The sequence below is a fragment of the Salarias fasciatus genome, chromosome 1 (genome assembly GCF_902148845.1).
Source record: "Salarias fasciatus chromosome 1, fSalaFa1.1, whole genome shotgun sequence".
NCBI lineage: Eukaryota > Metazoa > Chordata > Actinopteri > Blenniiformes > Blenniidae > Salarias > Salarias fasciatus.
Genome location: NC_043745.1, coordinates 35,070,365 through 35,097,576, shown reverse-complemented (window position 1 = coordinate 35,097,576; position 27,212 = coordinate 35,070,365). Strand labels below are relative to the sequence as shown.

General features: G+C 39.0%; 1 protein-coding gene across 1 annotated transcript in view; it reads left to right on the top strand.

Annotated features, from left to right (window-relative positions):
• lrp4 (low density lipoprotein receptor-related protein 4) overlaps positions 1 to 27,212 on the top strand; it is a 128,998-nt gene that overhangs the window by 44,665 nt on the left and 57,121 nt on the right. Inside the window, 1 exon segment of the mRNA XM_030089485.1 lies at positions 5,325 to 5,471. Coding sequence (XP_029945345.1) covers positions 5,325 to 5,471 — 147 coding nt within the window.

The window sequence follows — 27,212 nt, the reverse complement described above, 5'->3', positions numbered from 1 at the left end:
AGGTGAACCGAGGGTCTGACAGGCCTACATCACCTGTTATTGCGTTGCTAATTGGCAGCATTTCCCATTCTTTGTTTTTCTTTTTGTGTCTTGGAAAGGTTGCGGGCCCGCACACCAATAATCTGACTTGCCAGAAATATTACAGTAGAGCTAACAAAGGCGATCACACCTCCTCCACAGATGGTACCAAAGAGCCACCGTGATGAACGCAGCAGAGTGTGCATAGATTATCTAAATTTAAAGCCCTCCAGCACCTCCAGCCCCCTTGCAAAATGTATCGGTCCTGACCATGTTTGATTTCTGGGCTCTATTCAAGAACAAATTCGCAAACAAATATACATTACACTGCACTTTCTAATCCTCTGGTTTTACATGACTTGAGCAGAAATCCCAATATTTGAAGGGGTATTTTAGTATTCTCAGTTTTTAGACTATATTGTAGTCTCTGAAAAGTAAAAGCAAACATAACAGTGTTTGTCCCAATCACTGAAATTGATTTAAAAACATCCATTTTGTTGCCTTATAATGAAATGTTTGATACTCACAATATTTTTTTAGTTATTTTACACACATCAACAGAGAATGAACTTTCAAACCACAGACACAAGACAAATCAATCTTTAATTTCATGGAAACTTTAACAATATAAATCAAAACCTTTTCTGATTTCCTTGTGGGAAGTCTTCAAAAGTTACATTTATCACAGCAAGAACTGAGAAAGGTTTTGCAGAATTTTGAGCCTGTGAAGCAGAAAATCATGTATAAGTCCAATTATCTGCTCAGGTGATGATCCAGTGCCGGCTAAACAATCCTTAATGGAGTTGTGCATTGTTTCTGAAGTTGTGCTTTGGGCTCAGAGAGATCCACTGTGTCTACAAAACAGCCCAGCATGTGATCTGCTATCTGTGTGATGCATTAGAGGCCGGTCATGCTGGCGCTCTTGAAAGCCCCGGGTTGCCAGACCTGGCTGCTGCATGCTGTTTGTGTGTTTGTGTCTGCAGCCTTACATAATAATCAAGAGAGCGCTGTGCAGTGTCACTAACCCTCATGTTCAGAGTCAAAAGGCAATATTTGTGAAGTATTTTTTCTGTTTCTTGTGTAGAACCCCCCCTCCTCGTTATCAAGCCTGTCGGATAGCATCAGCCTCTCTTTGCTTCCTTGATCCCAGTTTCTTTTTTTTTTTTTAAAGCTGCGATTATTTTTAGTGGCAGGGTTACAAGAATGAGCTCATGTTCGCAGTGTTTACTGGCACGTAGTCGAAAGTCATGAAAGGGGTTTATTGTCTCGCCCGACATACCCAAAGTGTCACTTTTCTCGCCCGTGTGTGACGGCGCTCACGCCGGCGCACATGACGCTTATTTGACTCTTCTCTCTCTGACAGCTTCGAACGCTCTCTGGACGTAAGCTGCTGTTTTCACTGTGACATATTGTTAATTCATGGCTGGTTTGCTTGGATGCATCGTCTATGAAACTTTTCCAGTGAAGGAATTAGTGATGCACTGTTCACACCAGCGAGACAGCTGCTCGTCTGAAGGAGCTGAGCTTCCTTTTTCCTTCTTCCTTCATGAAAAAACTTCCAACTCAAAGGACTTTTTGTCTGCTTTCCTTGATGGTGCGTCGGGGTTTGAATCCCAGGTTGCTCACCCGGTCTACTACATATGTTGCGTTGTCTTACTGTTGTGATTCGTGTGAAAAGGAGCAGATATAGACCGTCATCGCCACAGACTCGCAGCGTTTCTCATCTGCTCGGTTTAAAATGACTTGTTACAGTACGCTGCTGCTTGTGGCCTCATACTAAAGTGCTGCGCCTGCTTGGCTCTGCTTAAAGCCAGTGACCTCTGCTTTTTAAAGCATGTTTGACAAATGCACGGCCTGTGATGTGGCTTGGTGTTTGACGGGACTCCCGCAGACTCTAATTTAGCCTCGGCGCAAACCCGCACTCACATCTGAGAAAACGGCTGCATTTGCAGCGCGACTCGCGGCGCTGAGAAGCATCCAGAAAGCCATTTGGAAAATTTCAGACAGGTAGTCTGTTGGCGATAGTCCCGTCTGCCTGTCGGAGGGTAAACAGCACACCCCCGGGGTCTGACTGCCACCGGAATTACAGACCGCACCAGAAAATTAGAAAGGCGACTTAAAAGACAGGAAGACTCGGATGACGCCATCGCCGTTTCCCTTCTCGTTTAGTGGGGAGTTCTGGGAGCAAGGTCAAAGGAGGGGAAGAAAGTGGGGAAGAGGAGAAAAGACGGGAGGCAGCTGAGGGGGAAGTGTGAAGAAGGGATGGTGGAAAGACAAGAATGGAGAGAAAGAGGGAGAGAGAGCGAGAGAGAGAGAGAGAGCAAGGGAAATGAAAAGAAAGAGGCCATTAATTTAGTGCTCTGGGAGGGATCTGAAGGTTACTGAGCTCTTTCTGCCAGGCCCTCCTGGGTTGACTGATGCCTTTGTGAGGAGGCCAGGAACCACACACACACACACACACACACACACACACACACACACACACACACACACACACACACACACACACACACACACACACACACACTCCAAGAAACTTTGGGTTTGTTGCGGTGTGCCAGTTCCAGGAAGATACACACACACACACACACACACACACACACACACACACACACACACACACACACACACACACACACACAGATGGTTGTTAATGGGCTTCAAAATGAGAGCAAAATGAGAAACCTTTCTTTATTTCCTCTCCTGGTCATGCTTTACTCTGATGTGTCTGAAGATACGGTGTTTCTCTTTTTTTTCTTGCTGCTCCGTTCGGACACACCCCTTTACCCCTTTTTATGCAACCCCTTCATCGTAAAGACCATGTTCCGTCACTTTACTTCCAAACTGAATATCTTACATTTCTCATAACGCTTGTTGCTTTCAGCTCAGAGAGACTGTTTGCTTGTAGCGACTTTTAATTCACCATTCACTTGTAGGACTTGTGAGCCTTCTATCCTGGTCACTTATGTTTTCAAAATGATGTCTGTTTAAACAAAAACGGCTAAAACGCTGAAAACGATGTAGTTAGCACGCCAGGCCACAAGCTGGTGCTGCTAGAGCCTTTTGTAAAAGTTCCGACTTAAAAGCCGTTTTGAAAAATTTGTGTTTTCAGTGACTTAAAGCACCACTGTCGTGCAAGCAGACCCCTGAAATGAAATGAAAGCTTTCTATTTTCGCTTGAAGACTTTATTACCATACAAAATAATGTATTTTTGTCTGATATCCTACACCTTATCATCCTAAACATGGCTGTTTAATCTCCCATTTCATAATTCATAGCGTTTCTGGAGAAGACATCCAACTCTGAACTGCTTCCAATCGCCTTAAGTAATGAAAATTAGAATTATAGTACCTCACAGTACTTTTTTTGAAAGAACGATAAAACATTTCAATACAATGTTTTGTCACTTAAATCTAGATTTTCAGAGACGCCCCCATAAATGGGCCTTTCCACTTTAGAAATGATGTGAATACAAATACTGGTGTCTGTATTTTGACTGTCACGAGAAATAGACTGCCAAAAACCTTTTTCTCACCCTCCAAAGCTCTTCAGTCACTCAGCCATCGGCGTGAGTACAGTCCAGCCACATCGTCGTACGTCACTGCCTTTTGGGTTTGGAAGATAACCTTCGGGGTAAAGACTGTGAAATAAATCACTCGCTGCGGCTTTTTAAAAGTCGTCGGTCCCACTTATCAGGAGCCATCTCAGCTGGAAACATAACAGGACGTGTCCACGCACACAAACTTGAACAGATTTATGACACTTGCTCACTCCGAGGAGCTGAAACAACTCATGCCTGACAGGTTCACACACATGTTCGTAATGCCTCGCCTCGCCGCTACACACATCGGTCTGTACCGCGAGGCCGATGGACACATGCTGCTGTGCATTTGGCAGTGGCTGCAGAAGATTTGAGGCTAATACCAGAATCAGATCCACCAAAAAAATAGCTAAGAGATGAGACGTTACTCCCTGGATGATGGGATTTGACTTGAAAGCAAAGTTTTGATCTACAAGTATCCTGTTAGATTGGGGGGTTCAACTAGTTCCTGATAGCTTGAGCTCCCTGAATATATCGTTCTCCAGCTTGGACGGGAAACGTGGGCGCTCCATCATTTTTTTTAGAGTCAGCATCCAGGGACCTTAAATGCCTGCACTCGACTTGCTCTCATTCAATTCATTTGAGAGGAGCCTCCCAGCTTTTGCTTTTAGCTTTTAGCTTCACCCCGGTGATTTATAGCAAAAGAACTGAAAAGACAAAGCTAAACGTTTTCTAAAGCCAGAACACCAAATATATCTTAGTGAGAGCACCTCGGGGAGCAGGCTCTACTCTACTTGTTAGACTCATGTGTCATTTGATTTACAGCAAACCTCAAACCCCCAATTTAAAATTCCTCACCATACACTTTGATCTATTTCTCTATTAAACATATTAGACCTCTATATTTAAACACACACAGTGCTCATGCATTAACGTATTGGACCCATTCTGCCTTAAAAAAAAAAAAAAGTCAAAAGTAACAGAGATGTTCTTTGAAGTTAACTGGTGATTATTTTTTTTTTTATAGCAAATTGAATTGACAGATTTATTGTTGTTCCAGCAATGAGCTAAAGCCTCAGATTTTTTCTACATCATGAGAAATAGTTGGCAACAATCGTACTAATTGGCAAATAAGTAAGCGTGCTTGAAATTTCCCACAAGGTGTTGAAAGGCATTAGTGGTCTCTACAGCCAGGAAACTCCTATTTAGTGCTATTATTTGAATTTTTATTTTTTAAACACTTGCACGGTTTTCAGTTCGTCACACTTTGTCTGTGAGAAGTAGTCAAGTAGGGTGAATATATATATAAAGTAAACACCTTCAATGGTTTAATACTTAATGGTTTCCTTTACAGATCTGAAATGAAAACATTTTTTTTTTTCTGCTTGAATGACCGGTTTCCAGCTCTGGTCTGGTGGTCCAGCCTGAGAAACTTAATAAAACCAGTTATGCTTGAAAGCCACAACAAAACATAATTTCGTTTTATTTTTTTTTTTTTCGTTTCATTTTCGTGCGCACCTTCAACTCGCAGTGAAAAGCCATTGAATGTCAGCTGGGATGTCAAAGAAGAAGAAAAATACCTTAAATATCTTTAATACGGACACTTTGGAAGTTATTTGAAAAACAACACTTCATCTCCTTCGATTGAATGATGAAAGCAAAATGACCTGTAAAAAACAAAAACAAAACATGCTTTTCTGTCTTCCGGTGACTCTGAATTGTGTCGGTTTGGCTTTAACTCTGCTCCTCTCTCTGTGTGTGCAGGAGTTCAGGGCAGTGCCGACTGCTCATGCGGGAGGAACCACTTCACGTGCGCGGTCTCTGCGTTCGGGGAGTGTACCTGCATCCCGGCCCAGTGGCAGTGCGACGGAGACAACGACTGCGGGGACCACAGCGACGAGGACGGATGCAGTGAGTCCTTTTTCTGTTTCCACTTCTGCTTGCTAGTCCTCCTCTCACTTTTCCCTTAAAATGATAAATTAAAAAAAATCATAAGTTTAGGGTCACAAGTTGGCCTCATATGCATGTTTTCATATAAGTTAAAAAGTTAGAAGTTAAAAAAATCACTCATTGTAAAAGCCTTACTGACTTCCCATTTTTTTTCCAATATCCTTGTTTACTAGTTGGAGATTGTTGAATTTACGTAACATTTTAACGTTTTGGTTGGTAATACGGTGCCATTACCTTCATTATGCTGGCTGTAACTTTATTATTTTTGTATTTGGCATTTACATATGCACAATCTGAGTTACAGATTTCATGGTATTACGCTTTTGACAAGTCAACGTCACTTTAAATGAAGCCTGAATTTTAACCAGGTTGCCAGATGATATTGTAAAGTCCAAACTGGCAAACCTCCAGTGAATGACATGCATGTGTGATCCCCTTGAGCAAGGCATTAAACCTCCCTTACTACAGCCGAGACGGTTTCTGGCAGCTCCCTCGTGAACGTTTGCATGACTTCTGATTCACACTATGAAGATAAAGTCTGTTGAGCCACAGTTTCCCTGCACGGATACTGCAGAATCATAAGAAAGAACCGAAAAAAAGTCTAATTGACCTCATATGGATCCCATCATCACCCAGTCTAACTGCGAGCGGGTCACTGGTCCGGCGGGGTAGTGTTTCTGAGCGAGGCGCTTTGTGTGGCGCGCGCACCCCGTGCAGAAAAATGCTTGAGTGACTTCTGGCACCAGATGAAGTTTGGCTGGAGGAAGAAGTCTTGGCAGCAGATGCAGACAGAAGTATTTTCCTGCAAAGCATGTCAGTTTGTCAAGTGGAGGAGATCTTCACTGCTCCTCTTTCACACTCCAGTCTATTGATGTGAAATGAGTGAACAGGAAGGCAAAAAAAAGAGGAAGCCCAAAGAGTACCGCAGATGGTGGTGTTTGACTTCTTCACCTCGTCTGTGGTTGTTTCTTTTTTATTTAACTCCTTATGAGAGGAAATGAGAATAAGCGTTACTATATGACGATAGAGATAAAATATATATTGTAGGAGTTTCTTCTGGCTCATCCACTTGCTAGTAATCCACAGTAACAGGTGAATATGTGATAGAAGTTGTTGCATATCTCTGTGATTTGCGTTAAATCAAACACCTATGTAGATGGTGTTAATGTCTGTCTGTTTTGGGATACATTCATTCAATAACAGCGTTTTCTCTTGTGTAGTTTATTACCAAGCCATGATTCTTTCCCTCACTTTTTCCATCATATGCACTTTTGCAGTTCCCTCCAGAGTAGGATTTGTTGTTTTGGCTAACTTTTCCTTGATTTTTTTTTGTTTTTGTTTTTTTTTGTTTTTTTGTTTTTCCAGCTTCTGCTCAGTGGCCACCAACAGTTAAATATTGTTGAAGATATGGAAGCAAAATCCATTTAACACCTTTCATTTTAATAGTGACCTTGCCTCACGTTCCAGCCTCCTGTCTGGACCAGCCAGCCAAAAGTTCCTCTTTGGACATATTTTCCTCGCTAGCCTCTGTCCCAGCGGTCAACAGCGGCCTGGAATTTTGGGCTTCATCTGATTGAGCAAATATGTGCAGGTGCGGAGGATGACTGTACAGTGCTTCAGAAAATAATTTTTTGCTATGCAGTCAGTTTTTCTACAATATGTGGTGGATTGAACGTGACATATGGTGCTAATGTATTTGTAAAAGAGAGTTGTCAGTGAAACACCTTGCATTAAAACCACACTGAACACCGAGGTGAAGTGAATTCAAAAACCAAAGCGAGGATCAACAACTATAGACGAGAGAAATCGCCGCTTTATCATCTGAACGGGCAGTTTGACTGATATCCAATTCTGGTATTGAACACAACTCGGCGTGTTTCACCGTTTGTCGGCTCCACTTCGGTATCTCCCGAATGGAAGACTGAAAGCGCCTGTGTTTCCATTCTGCTTGACGCCTCCCCTTCTCGAGTGTGTGGTTGCGTTGATTGTGTGTGTTGCAGCTCCTTCTCCCATCAGTCTTCCTCTGTCACATTAAGCCGGTTAGCGGTTGGGAGAGGAGAGGGTAGAGTGTCATCGATCTCCGCCCGCTTGAATGTTCAGTGAGTCTAATCGCCACCGATTGATCTGCATCACATCACGTATTTAAGGAGACACATTGAAGCAGCTGACAGATATCAGAGCATCTAGCAGGACCTTCCTAATCCATTAGTACTGTCTGATCGATCCGCTTTGTGGCTGGACGCTTGCTCTCCCGGACTTACTCCAGTCAATCTTGTAATCGCAGATCACAGGCCACAGATATTCATCCCATTGTAGTGGCCGTCCACTGAAACCTGTCGGATAAGGTTCCCGTGCTAAATTTAGCTCCTTAGAAGCAAACAAACTCTTGATGTATGCCAATGGAAATCCTTTTGACGTGATGGTATTTTTTTAATTTAATTCCCCTGGCACCCTGGAGGATGTGCATTCTCGTATGGAAACATTTCATCTTTGTCCGTTTCGATGGTTAACAACAGAGGTAGAAACACCAAACATTCCCTCATAATAGATACCCGTTTCTCCTCAGACCTCCAATCTTCATAATGAACAATCTATTAATGAAAGGTCAGGTTTTACACATTTATACTGCCCTCAGACGCTCAACTCATTATCTTTTTAAAAAGTGTGATAACAGATTGCAAATGCATATTGATTCACTGGATGAGATCACAGGCCGTCGACTTTCACTTAATTCATTTGTGTTTGCGTGAAGGGGAACCGAGAACCCGTTTTCTGTATCTAGAATTCAATTAAAGGAATGCTTCTTATTCTGTGTGCTCATTTTGAGTCTGGTTCTCTCACACTGGAATCTGTACCATCAGGTAGAACTATGAGGAAGACGTACCCCCAGAGCAGATGTTGTTACGGAACATAAATGTCATAAACAACGCTGCATGCAATTGTTGTAGCACTCTTAACAACTGTAAAGCCACCAAGGCCAAAACTATGACAAGGAATTCAGAAAAAATGCGCGCATCATTTCTGACCTGGTGCTGAGGAAGCACGTCATCTCCTGTGGTTTGGCCATTTGTTACTGCTGCTTTCAGGCTTCCATCAGAAAGAGTTTGCTTGGAGTCAAACCAAGACCTGCTGTTGGGAATGGGCATGGTGCACCTTTTTGTGCGAGCCAGCGTTTGATTCGCCGCACAGATGCAGCGCCAGGATTCATTATCGTCAAACCAAACCTGAAAAATGTTTAGGATACACTTTCAGTTTTCACTCCTGAAAATGTTCTCGCTCCATCTCGAACCCTCACAAGGCGACTCAGGGTGCACAGAGCAGAACAATAGTTTTTAACTTGAGGTCTGAACACCAGACACCACTGGATGGACCCGAGGTCAGTGATGCTGGGAAACTTTGCTTTTGTTTGTTCGGAAAAGTGACTGTGTTTGGTTTAACTGTAATGGTTTGGTAAATAAAAGATTGAAGAGGTGGTCTCAGACTTTTCTTCGAGACAATCTGGAGGTCATCCAAAGCAAAATATTGGCAAAAAGAAAGTCCAGTTGTTGACTTAACACATGAATGCAGCACAAGACACTGGCATTTATAAAATCCCTGTTAAAAAAAACTAAAATATACCAACTCGGTCTCCGTACAGACCATGTTCTCCTGGGACTCGGTGGTTTCAGAGTAAAGTCACTGTTAATAGCTGTACAGCTTCGTTGTGTGTCTGTGAATGTCTGTGTTTTCCCATTCTTAATGTTTATACAGCATATTGTTCTCTGCACATGTGTGTGTAGTTTCATTACAGAACAAACAGAGCCAAGCGACTCTATATGTGAACAATGTCATTCTCAGCAGCTGCTGCTGTTTTCCTATAAATGAACATCAGTGTCAAACATACCTGTGGAAACACAAAATTCCTCTGAAACACAAACGCAGAAATTATGTTTTCACTTAAAACATTGATGTGTAAATGGGGCCTAAATGGTAGCAACTGTCCTAAAAATAATGTAGAACAGAAGGGTAAAAACTCTGCATTGGAGTGAAACACATGCGTCCCTCTGGTTGTTCAGGTTGATGTTGGTGGACGAGCTGAGACGCTCCACCTGGACCTTTTTTAACATCCGTCCGTGACGCGTCCAACAAATGCAGCAGAAAACAAGACATCCCTGAGGAGAGATTCAGCCAGGAGCTTGTTGCTGATAATTCCCAAAGTTACTGCATCGCAGTTGAATGTTCTTGAAAAGAAAGTGGCTCATGTTTGTAAATTTGTCAGTGAGAGTTCGCTTGTTATACTCATTATCTAAATATCAGAGACTCCAACAGTGCGCTCATTTTTTCCCACTTTGAATCTATGTGCATGAATCATTATTCATGTTTTCTTTGAAATACAGCAAAATTGTCTTTTTATGAAATCTTCATGAATTCCCAGGAGACGGCAGTCACGCTCCTCCGTCTCTGCTGCGCTGACTGAATTAAACGAGCAGGACTGTAAAAATGAGGAGTTAAATTTTATTGCGTCTTCTCAACATGGCGGAGAATTAAATTTATGTAGGCTCATGTTCGACGCGCTGTGGAGATTTGAGTGGTTTCCACAATTGTGCAGGATCAGCAGATATATTGACCGTGAGAATACAGCCCCACAATGAACACGCATGCAGATAAACACCGACGAATCCATGCTGCCTGCTGAATTGTACCAGTGTAGTTTGTGGCTTCCAGCTGTTTGAACTCTAACTTATTTATCATTTTTAGCAATTTAACAATTTCTGGGACAAAGCTCGGCTGTCCCACAGCCGTCTGCAGGAATGTGTGTGTTTGGGAGTGTTGGTGAAACCCAGTAGGATGGGAGCTCAGCGGCTGACTGGGCCTATGAAGCTATCTGTGTACACGTCTGATCCAATTACAATGAGGGAGTCATGTGGAAACCGTGGAGCGCAGCTGCGGCCGGTGTGTGTCTGTCTCTTAAGTAAGTGTGTGCGCCGGTGTCTTGTGCTTACGTTCCCCCAGATAAAGTTTCATAACTGCGCAGAGACCAGGGAGGTAGTGGAGCAGCGCTGACGGGAGACCAAGAGGAGCGTGGAGCAGTCCCGGTTGTGTAGCTTTCGCGTGTGGAGGGCAAACCGTGTCGACTGGTGGATGTCGTTGCTGAAATTGTATCTCACTCTGAGGGGGTCACCTTTGCGTGAAGCTGAGGAGGAAATGGACTTTACAGCCATGGGTTTCCCCCCCTCTTCACCTCCCATAACATTGGCGTGTTTATACTGGACTCCACAGCGCTGATCATATATCCGCAGCTCAAACTAAATCACTTTAAACGTCCACATGAGTGTGTTTGTGAGCTTTAACCACTTATCAGAAAGCCTGCATTTTTATTTCCTATGTGCTGTATGGAAATTTGGATGCATTTTTTCCCGATGTTTGACTTCCTTGGCTGAATGGAGAACAAAACGGTTTTTTCCCAGAACACAAACATCTTCAATCAGCTAATTTTCCTTCTGCATATCTGGATGTGGTTTGTGGTTGGGCAGATTACACCAAAATACCTCTTTCACTTCCCAGAGTATCTCTTCCAATATTTCTTTAAGTATTCAGAGGCGTTTCCAGCACCAGTCCCTTCAATTTTCTCAACGTTTACCGCACAACATCCTCCAAGGTCGCTCACAGGCGTCCAAGAAGCCGATCACATGCAGCTCTTCTCAATTTTGAGATCCTGCTAATTTATTTTCGCTCTCGTGGAGCCAAATCTGTCACTGTGGATCCCAAACAGTTGTGATGGTAGACGAGTCGGTCCATCACTGTGGCTTCAGGGCCTTGGTGAGACCTGACATACAAAACAGGAAGGTAGATTTGAGTGTTCCGTGGGTTATCTCTTCCCTAGTTTTGCATTTACTGGATTCAAAAAAAAAAAAAAAAAACAGTAAGTCCTCCAGTGCCAATATGTGTACGTCTCAATGACAATAATTGAATTCAAACTATGAAGTTAGAAGAAGGACAAAGAAGTGAGCCACTGATGGGTCGGTCAAAGAATCACTTGAAGGCCACTTCGTAACTTCTTGGACTTATTGGACTTGGAATATTACAAACAGACCATCCATTCATCATATTTTCTTTTTTTGTTTGGAGTTGATTCTCACTGAAAGTGTGCGTAAAGCCTGCAGGTCACCAGTCTGTTACAAGGCAACCACAGAGAGATACACACTCACACTCACACCTACAATTTAATGTAAACTCTCCAGTTAAACGCCTGTGCATGCTTTTGGACTGTGGATTTCATGAGACTGCAGACACAAAGGAAACCTTAATATTTGGGCACTATATTACATTATTGATCTGTTGTTTAAAAACTTTGGAGTGGACCTCTTTTTCAGTCTTTTACAACAAACTGTTTACCCTATATTTGTGCTTTCATTTACTTGTTTTTAACTGCTATGTGATACTGAATGGTACTGAACAACCAGAAAAAAGAAAAAAGATTAAGGCAGGCTTCAATTTTTGTTGTGCAGCTGTGTTCCTTCTGCCTGACCTTTGGTTCCGTGTCAACAGGCTGGACTTATTCAGGTATAATGCCGCCCCCCTGCCCATAGCCTCACAGTAAACCTAGCTTCCCTGTGACTGAAACTCATTATGGCTTCAGGTATATACAGTTTTTGTTCTGTTTCACTGTCAGGTGTTCATCGTGTTTTTGAGTTTTTTGGGGCTTTTTTTAGTCGCTGGGAGATCAGTTGGTAAATTAAGAGTTTCGACTTCAGGCTCTATTCCTTTTCACAGTGTGGTACAAACACCTGCTTCTCAGCAGAAACCATATCTGTCAATATCCCACTCCTTCCTCTTTTTTTGTTAAAACCCACAGCTCTTCCACCCGTTAAGATTTTTGATTTCCAGTTTTCACTGTGGACATGTCTGAGGAATGCATATGTGTCGACCTTCGTTCTGTCGTAGTGCCACGTTCCCTAAAACCCATAAATGCACGAGTTGAACCTGCTAACTCTCCATACGAAAAAAATTAAATAAAAGGAACCCAAAGCCCTGATTCAAATTGTTGACGTTTTCACTTAAGTATGAAGATTCAAACCCTCCAGCACTGATGTATAAAAATCATGCAGTCATCTGCATAATTCTGACGTGACGCGAGTGTTGGGATGATCAGAGGTGTTGCTGCTTCCACGCCTCAGTAGCTAAAGAGCGAAGGAGGCCATGTTTTCGGGTCACACACCTCAAGGACAGGACAGTAATTAACCCTGATGGAATTTAATGAAACTATAACTCATGGAGGTTGCATTAAATTAAGAACACCCCTTTTTTTTCCCATTGACACAGCCGCCTCAGCTCGAGGCAGGGGGGCGTACCCGGCTCCGGATGGCACACAGCAGCTCTTCACTCCGTTTGATAACGGGCCAAATGTATGAGCTGCGAGAGACACAAAGCGCCGATCCATTACGCCGATGGATGTTTATGCTCCTGGCAGTAACTTCCACATCCATAAACTCCCAATAAGCAAAGAGAAGAGCGCTCGGCGCCTTTGTCAACCTGGTTCCTATGGAAATGGAAACTCTGTGCTCAGTGTGCTGAAGGTTGCACAGTCAGAGAAGACAAACTGGAGTGGCACCGTAATGAAAAGGAAGGACGGAACAAGTGGTGAAAAGGAATGATTCCTGTTTCTTGTTGTGGCAGACGCTTTCAGCAAAACCTCACTTTTCTGTTCTCAATCTACTCTGTACCACTCCAAAGAGCTTCTTTCAGCTTCTCAGCCATACACAGGGTCGTGTTTTTGTCTGAGATGAGCCAAAGCTGAATTTCAACAAGTCTAGTTTATTTTGAAGAAAGAATAAGGCAATTTTTGTGGTTTTATGATCCAGCAAGAAGCAAGCAGGAGAAATGTTCCTCTCTTTTGGGGTATTCTAGGCTCTTCCAGAGCCAGACTAAATACAAACATTGCTGTATCTTTCATTGTGGCTAAAAATGGTTGGTTTTTGCATAAGAAACATTTCACCAACATCCATTGTTATGATCTTCTGACTGTTGTTGTCACATTGCATTCACAGCGGAACCGCTACCTTCCAGCCATTACAACTCCAGCCGAGAATGATTCAATGACTAATGCTGCGCTGGTGCTGCGCCCAAACGATAGTTAGCACATTCACAAGGAGCTAAATTTTAAGGCGTCGCAGATTTTCTACTAGACAAGTCAATAAATATGTTTGTTGATCATGAAGAAAATAATATGGTTGGATTCAAAATTGAATTCTTCATGAGCTTTTTTTAATCATTTTTATTAGTTTAGCCATTTTAAATGGTTTCTGACAAAAGACCAATTTGTTAGCTAATTTGACTTCTTTGACCCGGAGACAGTGTCATCTGGCTCTGTCGGAGATAACCCCAACTAGTCCCGATAATAAGATATGCGTCCATATAACTTTATTAAGGGAAATGCTACAGGAAGCTATAAAATCCATTGAGTACAAGGTGATAAATATTAGCGTTATTTTGAGTTGACTGATCTCTTCTGCGTTTTCTATCGTCGGTGTCTCTTTGCTTTGGTGTTGAGATTGCTCTCTCAGTTTTTCCACGTGAACTTCTCTGCTGTGCTTCAGGAATGCACTGAATCATCTTCTTCCACCCCTCATATGCTATGTATTTTTGAATGGGAAACAAGCCAGCTGAGACATACAGGTGATTGATCTCTGCCTGCTGCACCATGAGCTGTATGCACCGCTTTGAAACTGGCTCTCAGAACACAGCAGGTATACATTGGCCCGCAATCCCATTTTTGAATATGACTTATTTATCTGTCCACCCTCATATCTCATCTGGCTTTGAGTGTTCCTGACCTCTTTTTCCCAGTTCAAAGCGGCAGACTACATTAAATCCCACTAATCCAGAACGTTCACAACAAACAGTAACCATAGCAGATAACCTGCCTCAATACATCTTCCCTTATTGCACCATTTCTCACCTCCCACCTAATCCTCCTGTCTCACCGTTCCAGGTCATCCTTGGAGTTATTTCTTTTCTTTGAATCTCACTCAAACTGAACTCACACACATGCACACACACACACATGCACACACACACTGATGCATGGGCGTGCTGCTGGAGTCCCACTGAGTTGAAAGCCGAGGCTGTGAAAGAGTAAATGATTTCGGCTGGTGGGGAGACGGTGCAGAGGAGATACATGTGAGCAGAGTGTGGTGTGTGTGTGTGCGTGTTTGGTGTACATGTGTGTATGTTGAATGCGAGATGAAACGGAAGAGGAAAATCTCTGTTGTGCGTGATTGAAAGTGCTGCATGAGGCTCGGCTTCCTCTGCCGTCGGCTCACACGAGCCTGTGAGGTCCGGGCCGTAGGTGTGCACTAAAAATTCAAACACACACTCACAGGTACATACACACACACACACCTACTGACTGTCCTGAGTTGTGGGGACCTTCTCCTCTGGATGCATTTCAGCATGTCTGTATGGTGGTGTTGTGTTTTACCATATTCATGGGAGGAATTGGTCTGAACACCTCAGTGACTCAGTATTCACAGCCCGGTGACAGTAGGTGTTCTGGGAGCTCATCAGCGGTCAGCTGTTAACGCTGACGCTCCGATAAAAAGAATCTGAAATCCTCCGCAATTTCGCTCGGCTGAATATTAAAGCAATAAGATGAATAATTTTTCCATTACAAGTTTTTGCTCTTTTGGGTTTTGTCGTCTTGTAGCAGCTTTTGTCTCATAATTAAAACTAATGAAGCACCCAGTGAAATACAGTTTGCTTGGAAATGATCACAAACACACTGGAAGGAAGTGTTAGTTAGTGAAAGTTACTTCATTTTAGTTACAGTTACTAGTTATCTGTTTTGTTTGTGTTACTTTAAACAGACAAAAAAACGCCCAGCTTTGAGTTTTTTCTCTGTGGAGCTTTTGGGTAAAGTAAATTAAACTAGAAAAATTTGCAGTTCCTGAAGAAACTGCAAGTGTGAATGCTGAACTGAAAATGCTAAACTGTAATGCTGAAGAAGTTCAAGAAGAAAGGTTGAAAAGGAAGTTGACAAATTTTGACAAAGCTTGAAAACACTGCAAAGAGCTGAAAAAGGTTGATAAAGGTTGAAAACCTTTGAAAACACTGGAAAAAGTTGAAAAACCTTGAAAAAGGTGAAAACGCTGCAAAAAGTTGAAAAAGGTTGAAAAGACTGCAAAAAGTTGAAAAAGGTTGAAAAAGTTTTAAAACACTGCAAAAAGTTGAAAAAGTTTTAAAAAAGGTTGAAAACACTCTAAAAAGTTGAAAAAGTTGGAAAACACTGTAAAAAGTTGAGAAAAGTTGAGAAAGGTTGAAAACGCTGCAAAAAGTTGAAAATCGTTGAAAAAGTTCAAAACGCTGCAAAAACTTGAAAAAAGTTGAAAAAGTTTGAAAACACTGCAAAAAGTTGAAAATCGTTGAAAAAGTTGAAAAACGCTGCAAAAACTTGAAAAAAGTTGAAAAAGTTTGAAAACGCTGCAAAAAGTTGAAAATCGTTGAGAAAGTTGAAAAACGCTGTAAAAACTTGAAAAAAGTTGAAAAAGCTTGAAAACGCTGCAAAAAGTTGAAAATCGTTGAAAAAGTTGGAAAACACTGTAAAAAGTTGAGAAAAGTTGAGAAAGGTTGAAAACGCTGCAAAAACTTGAAAAAAGTTGAAAAAGTTTGAAAACGCTGCAAAAAGTTGAAAATCGTTGAAAAAGTTGAAAAAACGCTGCAAAAAGTTGAAAATCGTTGAAAAAGTTGAAAAACGCTGCAAAAACTTGAAAAAAGTTGAAAAAGTTTGAAAACGCTGCAAAAACTTGAAAATCGTTGAAAAAGTTGAAAAATGCTGCAAAAAGTTGAAAAAGGTTGAAAAAGTTTGAAAACGTTGCAAAAAGTTGGAAAAGGTTGAAAAAGTTTGAAAACGTTGCAAAAAGTTGGAAAAACTTTAAGAAAGTTGAAGAAACAGCAGAGTCAGTGTCAGAGTAACAGAGGATCAACAGAGCTCCAGTCTGAATGGAAAAGTCCAGACTCATCAAGCAGCAGCCAGCACAACAGGTGTGTCTGTTGCTATGGAGACCAGCTGCACAGCAGCCATGACAGTGAACCAGCAGTTCTTATGGAGTGCGCATGGTTGAGAAAATGTCATTCCTCGAGGACCCAGAGGTGACATTGAAAAAGATTTGTTCACAATCAGATTCAGAAGTCTTTCATGAATTTAATGGTGCAGGAATCATGTCTGTAGGATCATCCATTCAGCCACCGCGATGTTGCGAACATGAGAGAAGTTTTGGATTTGAGTGAGAAAATCTCTCTCCAAAATGCATTGGAGTGGATGGGAGAAAATCCTGCGCTCTCCTCACAGAAATGCAGCTGGAGAGAGAACCGTTTGAGATAGAGACAAAATGACTCAATTGTACGGGTCACAAGAAAAGTGGCTACGTTTAGAGAGGTAATTGTGTAGATTGAGCCAGAAATGTGGCCAGGGGGACGAGAAAAGAATTATTTTTTTGGTTTAAATCCAGAGCCTCCCGCACTCTAAATTCCTTTCTCCCACTCTAGCTTTTCCAATACACACCCATTGTAAACTCCAAAAACGGCTGAAATGCTCTCCGTACTTGAAGGCTCACAGTTTAAATTTGGTAAAAGATGTGGACATGATATAACATACCTAAATAGAGGATAAAAATGCCTACATTTTGCAAGTAAAATGACGTGTCTACGTCAAAGTATGACAAAGTTGTAAGGGGTCAAAGTTGAAGGAGTTCAAAGATCCGTTGAAGGGTTTTCCCATTGACTTCAATGTTAAAAATAATTTTAAAAAGTTGAAATATTTCAAAAAGTTGAACAAAGTTGAAAAAGTTGAAAAAGGTTGAAGAAAGGGTTTAAAAAGTTGAATAGTTTAAAAGTTGAATGGTTAAAATCGGTTAAGATTTGAAGAAGTTATAAGGTTCCAAAGTTTGAAAAAATCTCCATCCGTTAACATGGGGCAAAAAGTTGCACAAAAGTTGAAATATTTCAAAAAGTTGAAAAGATATTAAAAAGTTAGAACATTGCCAGAATGTCCTTAAAAAGCTGCACAATTTGATATATGAATGGTTCAAATCGGACAAGATTTGAAGGAGTAGAAGCGTGTCAAAAAACGGCGGAAGAAGTCAGAATAATAACTAGAAAAATTTGCCGTTCCTGAAGAAACTGCAAGTGTGAATGCTGAGCTGAAAATGCTAAACTGTAATGCAGAAAAAGTTCAAGAAGAAAGGTTGAAAAGGAAGTTGACAAATTTTGACAAAGCTTGAAAACACTGCAAAGAGTTGAAAAAGGTTGATAAAGGTTGAAAACCGCTGAAAACACTGCAAAAAGTTAAAAAAAAACCTTGAAAAAGGTGAAAACGCTGCAAAAAGTTGAAAAAGGTTGAAAAGACTGCAAAAAGTTGAAAAAGGTTGAAAAAGTTTTAAAATACTGCAAAAAGTTGAAAAAGTTTTAAAAAAGGTTGAAAACACTCTAAAAAGTTGAAAAAGTTGAGAAAGGTTGAAAACGCTGCAAAAAGTTGAAAATCGTTGAAAAAGTTGATAAACACTGTAAAAAGTTGAGAAAAGTTGAGAAAGGTTGAAAACGCTGCAAAAACTTGAAAAAAGTTGAAAAAGTTGAAAAACGCTGCAAAAACTTGAAAAAAGTTGAAAAAGTTTGAAAACGCTGCAAAAAGTTGAAAATCGTTGAAAAAGTTGAAAAATGCTGCAAAAAGTTGAAAAAGGTTGAAAAAGTTTGAAAACATTGCAAAAAGTTGGAAAAGGTTGAAAAAGTTTGAAAACGTTGCAAAAAGTTGGAAAAACTTTAAGAAAGTTGAAGAAACAGCAGAGTCAGTGTCAGAGTAACAGAGGATCAATAGAGCTCCAGTCTGAATGGAAAAGTCCAGACTCATCAAGCAGCAGCAGCACAACAGGTGTGTCTGTTGCTGTGGAGACCAGCTGCACAGCAGCCATGACAGTGAACCAGCAGTTCTTATGGAGTGCGCATGGTTGAGAAAATGTCATTCCTCGAGGACCCAGAGGTGACATTGAAAAAGATTTGTTCACAATCAGATTCAGAAGTCTTTCATGAATTTAATGGTGCAGGAATCATGTCTGTAGAATCATCCATTCAGCCACCGTGATGTTGCGAACATGAGAGAAGTTTTGGATTCGAGTGAGAAAATCTCTCTCCAAAATGCATTGGAGCGGATGGGAGAAAATCCTGCGCTCTCCTCACAGAAATGCAGCTGGAGAGGGAACCGTTTGAGATAGAGACCAAGTGACTCAATTGTACGGGTCACAAGAAAAGTGGCTACGTTTAGAGAGGTAATTGTGTAGATTGAGCTAGAAATGTGGCCAGGGGGACGAGAAAAGAATTATTTTTTTGGTTTAAATCCAGAGCCTCCCGCACTCTAAATTCCTTTCTCCCACTCTAGCTTTTCCAATACACACCCATTGTAAACTCCAAAAACGGCTGAAATGCTCTCCATACTTGAAGGCTCACAGTTTGAATTTGGTAAAAGATGTGGACATGAGATAACATACCTAAATAGAGGACAAAAATGCCTACATTTTGCAAGTAAAATGAAGTGTCTATGTCAAAGTATGACAAAGTTGTAAGGGGTCAAAGTTGAAGGAGTTCAAAGGTCCGTTGAAGGGTTTTCCCATTGACTTCAATGTTAAAAATAATTTTAAAAAGTTGAAATATTTCAAAAAGTTGAACAAAGTTGAAAAAAATTAAAAAGGTTGAAGAAAGGGTATAAAAAGTTGAATAGTTTAAAAGTTGAATGGTTAAAATCGGTTAAGATTTGAAGAAGTTATAAGGTTCCAAAGTTTGAAAAAATCTCCATCCGTTAACATGGGGCAAAAAGTTGCACAAAAGTTGAAATATTTCAAAAAGTTGAAAAGATATTAAAAAGTTAGAACATTGCCAGAATGTCCTTAAAAAGCTGCACAATTTGATATCTGAATGGTTCAAATCGGACAAGATTTGAAGGAGTAGAAGCGTGTCAAAAAACGGCGGAAGAAGTCAGAATAATAATAATAATAATAATAAAGAAACAGGAAAATAAACGTGTGAATGCCTCAGGCATTCACACAATAACTAGAAAAATTTGCAGTTCCTGAAGAAACTGCAAGTGTGAATGCTGAGCTGAAAATGCTAAACTGTAATGCAGAAGAAGTTCAAGAAGAAAGGTTGAAAAGGAAGTTGAAAAATTTTGACAAAGCTTGAAAACACTGCAAAGAGTTGAAAAAGGTTGATAAAGGTTGAAAACTGTTGAAAACACTGCAAAAAGTTAAAAAAAACCTTGAAAAAGGTGAAAACGCTGCAAAAAGTTGAAAAAGGTTGAAAAGACTGCAAAAAGTTGAGAAAGGTTGAAAAAGTTTTAAAATACTGCAAAAAGTTGAAAAAGTTTTAAAAAAGGTTGAAAACACTCTAAAAAGTTGAAAAAGGTTGAAAACACTTCAAAAAGTTGAAAAAGTTGGAAAAAGTTGGAAAACACTGTAAAAAGTTGAGAAAAGTTGAGAAAGGTTGAAAACGCTGCAAAAAGTTGAAAATCGTTGAAAAAGTTCAAAAACGCTGCAAAAACTTGAAAAAAGTTGAAAAAGTTTGAAAACGCTGCAAAAAGTTGAAAATCGTTGAAAAAGTTGAAAAACGCTGCAAAAACTTGAAAAAAGTTGAAAAAGTTTGAAAACGCTGCAAAAAGTTGAAAATCGTTGAAAAAGTTGAAAAACGCTGCAAAAACTTGAAAAAAGTTGAAAAAGTTTGAAAACGCTGCAAAAAGTTGAAAATCGTTGAAAAAGTTGAAAAACGCTGCAAAAACTTGAAAAAAGTTGAAAAAGTTTGAAAACGCTACAAAAAGTTGAAAATCGTTGAAAAAGTTGAAAAATGCTGCAAAAAGTTGAAAAAGGTTGAAAAAGTTTGAAAACGTTGCAAAAAGTTTGAAAAACTTTAAGAAAGTTGAAGAAACAGCAGAGTCAGTGTCAGAGTAACAGAGGATCAATAGAGCTCCAGTCTGAATGGAAAAGTCCAGACTCATCAAGCAGCAGCAGCACAACAGGTGTGTCTGTTGCTATGGAGACCAGCTGCACCGCAGCCATGACAGTGAACCAGCAGTTCTTATGGAGTGCGCATGGTTGAGAAAATGTCATTCCTCGAGGACCCAGAGGTGACATTGAAAAAGATTTGTTCACAATCAGATTCAGAAGTCTTTCATGAATGTAATGGTGCAGGAATAATGTCTGTAGGATCATCCATTCAGCCACCGTGATGGTACGAACATGAGAGAAGTTTTTGATTTGAGTGAGAAAATCTCTCTCCAAAATGCATTGGAGCGGATGGGAGAAAATCCTGCGCTCTCCTCACAGAAATGCAGCTGGAGAGAGAACCGTTTGAGATAGAGACAAAATGACTCAATTGTACGGGTCACAAGAAAAGTGGCTACGTTTAGAGAGGTAATTGTGCAGATTGAGCCAGAAATGTGGCCAGGGGGACGAGAAAAGAATTATTTTTTTGGTTTAAATCCAGAGCCTCCCGCACTCTAAATTCCTTTCTCCCACTCTAGCTTTTCCAATACACACCCATTGTAAACTCCAAAAACGGCTGAAATGCTCTCTGTACTTGAAGGCTCACAGTTTGAATTTGGTAAAAGATCTGGACATGATATAACATATCTAAATAGAGGACAAAAATGCCTACATTTTGCAAGTAAAATGAAGTGTCTACGTCAAAGTATGACAAAGTTGTAAGGGGTCAAAGTTGAAGGAGTTCAAAGGTCCGTTGAAGGGTTTTCCCATTGACTTCAATGTTAAAAATAATTTTAAAAAGTTGAAATATTTCAAAAAGTTGAACAAAGTTGAAAAAGTTTAAAAAGGTTGAAGAAAGGGTTTAAAAAGTTGAATATTTTAAAAGTTGAATAGTTAAAATCGGTTAAGATTTGAAGAAGTTATAAGGTTCCAAAGTTTGAAAAAATCTCCATCCGTTAACATGGGGCATAAAGTTGCACAAAAGTTGAAATATTTCAAAAAGTTTAAGAGATATTAAAAAGTTAGAACATTGCCAGAATGTCCTTAAAAAGCTGCACAATTTGATATCTGAATGGTTCAAATCGGACAAGATTTGAAGGAGTAGAAGCGTGTCAAAAAACGGCGGAAGAAGTCAGAATAATAATAATAATAATAATAAAGAAACAGGAAAATAAACGTGTGAATGCCTCAGGCATTCACACAATAACTAGAAAAAATTTGCAGTTCCTGAAGAAACTGCAAGTGTGAATGCTGAGCTGAAAATGTTAAACTGTAATGCAGAAAAACTGAATAAGAAAAGGTGAAAAACCCTGAAATAAAGTTGAAAATGGTTGAAAACACTGCAAAAAGTTGAAAAATGTTGAAAAAGTTTGAAAACACTGCAAAAAGTTGAAAAGGGTTGAAAAATCTTGAAAACACTGCAAAAAGTTGAAAAGGGTTGAAAAATCTTGAAAACACTGCAAAAAGTTGAAAAGGGTTGAAAAAAAGTTGAAAAAGGTTGAAAAAGGCTGAAAACACTGTAAAAAGTTGAAAAAGGTTGAATGAGGTTGAAAAATATTGAAAACACTGCAAAAAGTTAAAAAAGGTTAAAAGAAAGTTGAAAAGGTTGAAAAAGTTTGAAAACACTGCAAAAAAATGAAAAGCGTTGAAAAAAGTTGAAAAAGTTTGAAAAAGTTTGAAAACACTGCAAAAAGTTGAAAAGGGTTGAAAAAAGTTGAAGAAGGTTGAAAAATTTTGAAAAAGGTTGAAAACACTGCAAAAAGTTGAAAAATGTTGAAAAAGGCTGAAAACACTGCAAAAAGTTGAAAAACGTTGAAAAAGGCAGAAAAATGTTGAAAACACTGCAAAAAGTTGAAAAGCGTTGAAAAAAGTTGAAAAAGTTTGAAACAGTTTGAAAACACTGCAAAAAGTTGAAAAGGGTTGAAAAAAGTTGATAAAGGTTGAAAAATGTTGAAAAAGGTTGAAAACACTGTAAAAAGTTGAAAAATGTTGAAAAAGGTTGAAAGCGCTGCAAAAAATTGAAAAATGTTGAAAAAGGCTGAAAACACTGCAAAAAGTTGAAAAAGGTTGAAAAAGGCTGAAAACACTACAAAAAGTTGAAAAAGGTTGAAAAATGTTGAAAACAATGCAAAAAGTTGAAAAAGTTGAAAAAGTTTGAAAAAGTTTGAAAACACTGCACAAAGTTGAAAAGGTTTGAAAAAATTGAAAAAGTTTGAAAAAGTTTGAAAACACTGCAAAAAGTTGAAAAGGGTTGAATAAAGTTGAAAAAGGTTGAAAACACTGCAAAATGTTGAAAAGGGTTGAAAAAAGTTGAAAAAGATGGAAAACACTGCAAAACATTTAAAAACGTTGAAATACCTTGAAGAAGCAGTGGAGTCAGTGTCAGAGTAACAGAGGATCAATAGAGCTCCAGTCTTAATGAAAAAATCCAGACTAATCAAGCAGCAGTCAGCACAACAGGTGTGTCTGTTGCAATGGAGACCAGCTGCACAGCAGCCATGACAGTGAATCAGCACTTTTTAATGGAGTGCGCATGGTTGAAGAAATGGCATTTCTCGGGGACCGAGATGTGAAATTGAAAAAGATTTTCACACAGTCAGATTCAGAAGCCTTTCATGAATTTAATGGTGTAGGAATCATGTCTGTAGGATCATCCATTCAGCCACGGTGATTGTGCGAACACGAGTGAAGTTTTAGATTCAGGCGTCTCCAAAATGCATTGGAGCGGATGGGAGAAAATCCTGCACTCTCCTCAAACAAATGCCTCTGGAGAGAGAACCGTTTGAGATACAGACAAAGTGACTCAATTTTACGGGTCACAAGAAAAATTCCTACGTTTTGAGGAGTTATTGTTAAGATTGACCCAGAAATGTGGCCGTACGGACGAGAAAAGAATTTTTTTTTTGGTTAAAATTCAGAGCCTCCCGCACTCTAACTGCCACTCTCCCACTCTAGCTTTTCCAATACACACCCATTGTAAACTCCAAAAACGGCTGAAATTCTCTCTGTACTTGAAGGCTCACAGTTTAAATTTGGTAAAAGATCTTGAAATGATATTACATACCTGAATAGAGGACAAAAATGCCTATGTTTTAAAAGTAAAATGACATGCCAATGTTAAAGTATGACAAAGTTGTTTGGGTTCAAAGTTGAAGGAGTTGAAAGGTCAGTTGAAGGGTTTTTCCATCCACTTCAATGTTAAAAATAATTTTAAAAAGTTGAAATATTTCAAAAAGTTTAAAAAAGTTTAAAAAGTTTAAAAAGGTTTAAGAAAGGGTTTAAAAAGTTGAATAGTTTAAAAGTTGAATGGTTAAAATCGGTTAAGATTTGAAGGAGTTAAAGGGTTATAAAGTTTGAAAAAATCTGCATCCGTTAACATGGGGCAAAAAGTTGCACAAAAGTTGAAATATTTTAAAAAGTTTAAAAGGTTTTACAAAGCTAGAACATAGCAATAATGTCCTTAAAAAGCTGCACAATTTGACATATGAATGGTTCAAATCAGAAAAAATTTGTAGAAGGAGTTAAGCGTCAAAAAACGGGGGAAGAAGTCAGAATAATAATAATATTAAAGATTTGGAATGTAAAGGTGTGAATGCCTTCAGCATTCACACAATAATATTAAAGAATTGGAATGTAAAGGTGTGAATGCCTTCAGCATTCACACAATAAGAAGAATAATAAAGAAAAGGAATGTAATAGTGTGAATGCCTTCAGCATTCACACAATGAGAAAAGGTGAAAAACACTGCAAAAACTTGAAAAAGGTTGAAAACACTGCAAAAAGTTGAAAAATGTTGAAAAAGGTTGAAAACACTGCAAAAAGTTGAAAAGGGTTGAAAGAAGTTGAAAAATGTTGAAAAAGTTTGAAAACACTGCTAAAAGTTGAAAAAGGTTGAAAACACTGCAAAAAGTTGAAAAATGTTGAAAAAGGTCGAAAACACTGCAGAAAGTTGAAAAAGTTTAAAAAAGGTTGAAAACACTGAAAAAAAACTTGAAAATGTTGAAAAAGGTTGAAAAACACTGCAAAAAGTTGAAATGGGGTGAAAAAAGTTGAAAAAGGTTGAAAAATTTTGAAAAAGGTTGAAAACACTACAAAAAGTTGAAAAATATTGAAAAAGTTTGAAAACACTGCAAAAAGTTGAAAAACGTTGAAAAAAGGTGAAAAATGTTGAAAAATTTTGAAAAAGGTTGAAAACACTGCAAAAAGTTGAAAAAGGTTGAAAAATGTTGAAAACACTGTAAAAAGTTGAAAACGGTCGAAAAAAAGTTGAAAAAGGTTGAAAACACTGCAAAAAGTTGAAAAAGGTTGAAAAATGTAGAAAACACTGTAAAAAGTTGAAAAGGGTCGAAAAGAAGTTGAAAAAGGTTGAAAACACTGCAAAAAGTTGAAAAAGTTTGAAAAAGGTTAAAAACACTGCAAAAAGTTGAAAAAGTTTGAAAAAGGTTCAAAACACTGCAAAAAGTTGAAAAAGGTTGAAAAAGTTTGAAAACGTTGCAACAAGTTGAAAAAACTTCAAGAATATTGAAGAAACAACAGAGTCCGTGTCAGAGTAACAGAGGATCAATAGAGCTCCAGTCTTAATGGAAAAATCCAGACTAATCAAGCAGCAGCAGCACAACAGGTGTGTATGTTGCTATGGAGACCAGCTGCACAGCAGCCATGACAGTGAATCAGCACTTTTTAATGGAGTGCGCATGGTTGAAGAAATGGCATTTCTCAGGGACCGAAAGGTGAAATTGAAAAAGATTTTCACACAGTCAGATTCAGAAGCCTTTCATGAATTTAATGGTGCAGGAATCATGTCTGTAGGATCTTCCATTCAGCCACGGCGATTGTGTAAACACGAGTGAAGTTTTGGATTCAGGCGTCTCCAAAATGCATTGGAGCGGATGGGAGAAAATTCTGCACTCTCCTCAAACAAATGCCTCTGGAGAGAGAACCGTTTGAGATAGAGACAAAGTGACTCAATTTTACGAGTCACAAGAAAAATTCCTACGTTTTGAGGTGTTATTGTGCAGATTGAGCCAGAAATGTGGCCGTACGGACGAGAAAATAATTTTTTTTTGGGTTAAAATTCAGAGCCTCCCGCACTCTAAATTCCTTTCTCCCACTCTAGCTTCTCCAATACACACCCATTGTAAACTCCAAAAACGGCTGAAATTCTCTCCGTACTTGAAGGCTCACAGTTTAAATTTGGTAGAAGATCTTGAAATGATATAACATACCTGAATAAAGGACAAAAATGCCTACGTTTTAAAAGTAAAATGACATGTCAATGTGAAAGTATGACAAAGTTTTAAGGGTTCAAAGTTGAAGGAGTTTAAAGGTCAGTTGAGGGGTTTCCCATCCACTTCAATGTTAAAAATAATTTTAAAAAGTTGAAATATTTTAAAAAGCTTAAAAAAGTTGAAAAAAGTTTAAAAAGGTTTAAGAAAGGGTTTAAAAAGTTGAATATTTTAAAAGTTGAATGGTTAAAATCGGTTAAGATTTGAAGGAGTTAAAGGGTTATAAAGTTTAAAAATTTCTCCATCCGTTAACATGGGGTAAAAAGCTGTACAAAAGTTGAAATATTTCAAAAAGTTTAAAAGATATTAAAAAGCCAGAACATAGCAGGAATGTCCTTAAAAAGCTGCACATTTTGATATCTGAATGGTTCAAATCGGACAAAATTTGTAGGAGGAGAAGCGTGCCAAAAAACGGCGGAAGAAGTCAGAGGAGGAATGTAATCGTGTGAATGCCTTCAGCATTCACACAACTAGAAAAATTTGCCGTTCCTGAAGAAACTGCAAGTGTGAATGCTGAGCTGAAAATGCTAAACTGTAATGCAGAAGAAGTTCAAGAAGAAAGGTTGAAAAGGAAGTTGACAAATTTTGACAAAGCTTGAAAACACTGCAAAGAGTTGAAAAAGGTTGATAAAGGTTGAAAACCGTTGAAAACACTGCAAAAAGTTAAAAAAAAACCTTGAAAAAGGTGAAAAGGCTGCAAAAAGTTGAAAAAGGTTGAAAAGACTGCAAAAAGTTGAAAAAGGTTGAAAAAGTTTTAAAATACTGCAAAAAGTTGAAAAAGTTTTAAAAAAGGTTGAAAACACTCTAAAAAGTTGAAAAAGGTTGAAAAAGGTTGAATACACTTCAAAAAGTTGAAAAAGTTTGAAAAAGTTGGAAAACACTGTAAAAAGTTGAGAAAAGTTGAGAAAGGTTGAAAACGCTGCAAAAAGTTGAAAATCGTTGAAAAAGTACAAAAACGCTGCAAAAACTTGAAAAAGTTGAAAAAGTTTGAAAACACCGCAAAAAGTTGAAAATCGTTGAAAAAGTTGAAAAACGCTGCAAAAACTTGAAAAAAGTTGAAAAAGTTTGAAAACGCTGCAAAAAGTTGAAAAAGGTTGAAAAGACTGCAAAAAGTTGAAAAAGGTTGAAAAAGTTTTAAAATACTGCAAAAAGTTGAAAAAGTTTTAAAAAAGGTTGAAAACACTCTAAAAAGTTGAAAAAGGTTGAAAAAGGTTGAAAAAGTTGGAAAACACTGTAAAAAGTTGAGAAAAGTTGAGAAAGGTTGAAAACGCTGCAAAAAGTTGAAAATCGTTGAAAAAGTACAAAAACGCTGCAAAAACTTGAAAAAAGTTGAAAAAGTTTGAAAACGCTGCAAAAAGTTGAAAATCGTTGAAAAAGTTGAAAAACACTGCAAAACCTTGAAAAAAGTTGAAAAAGTCTGA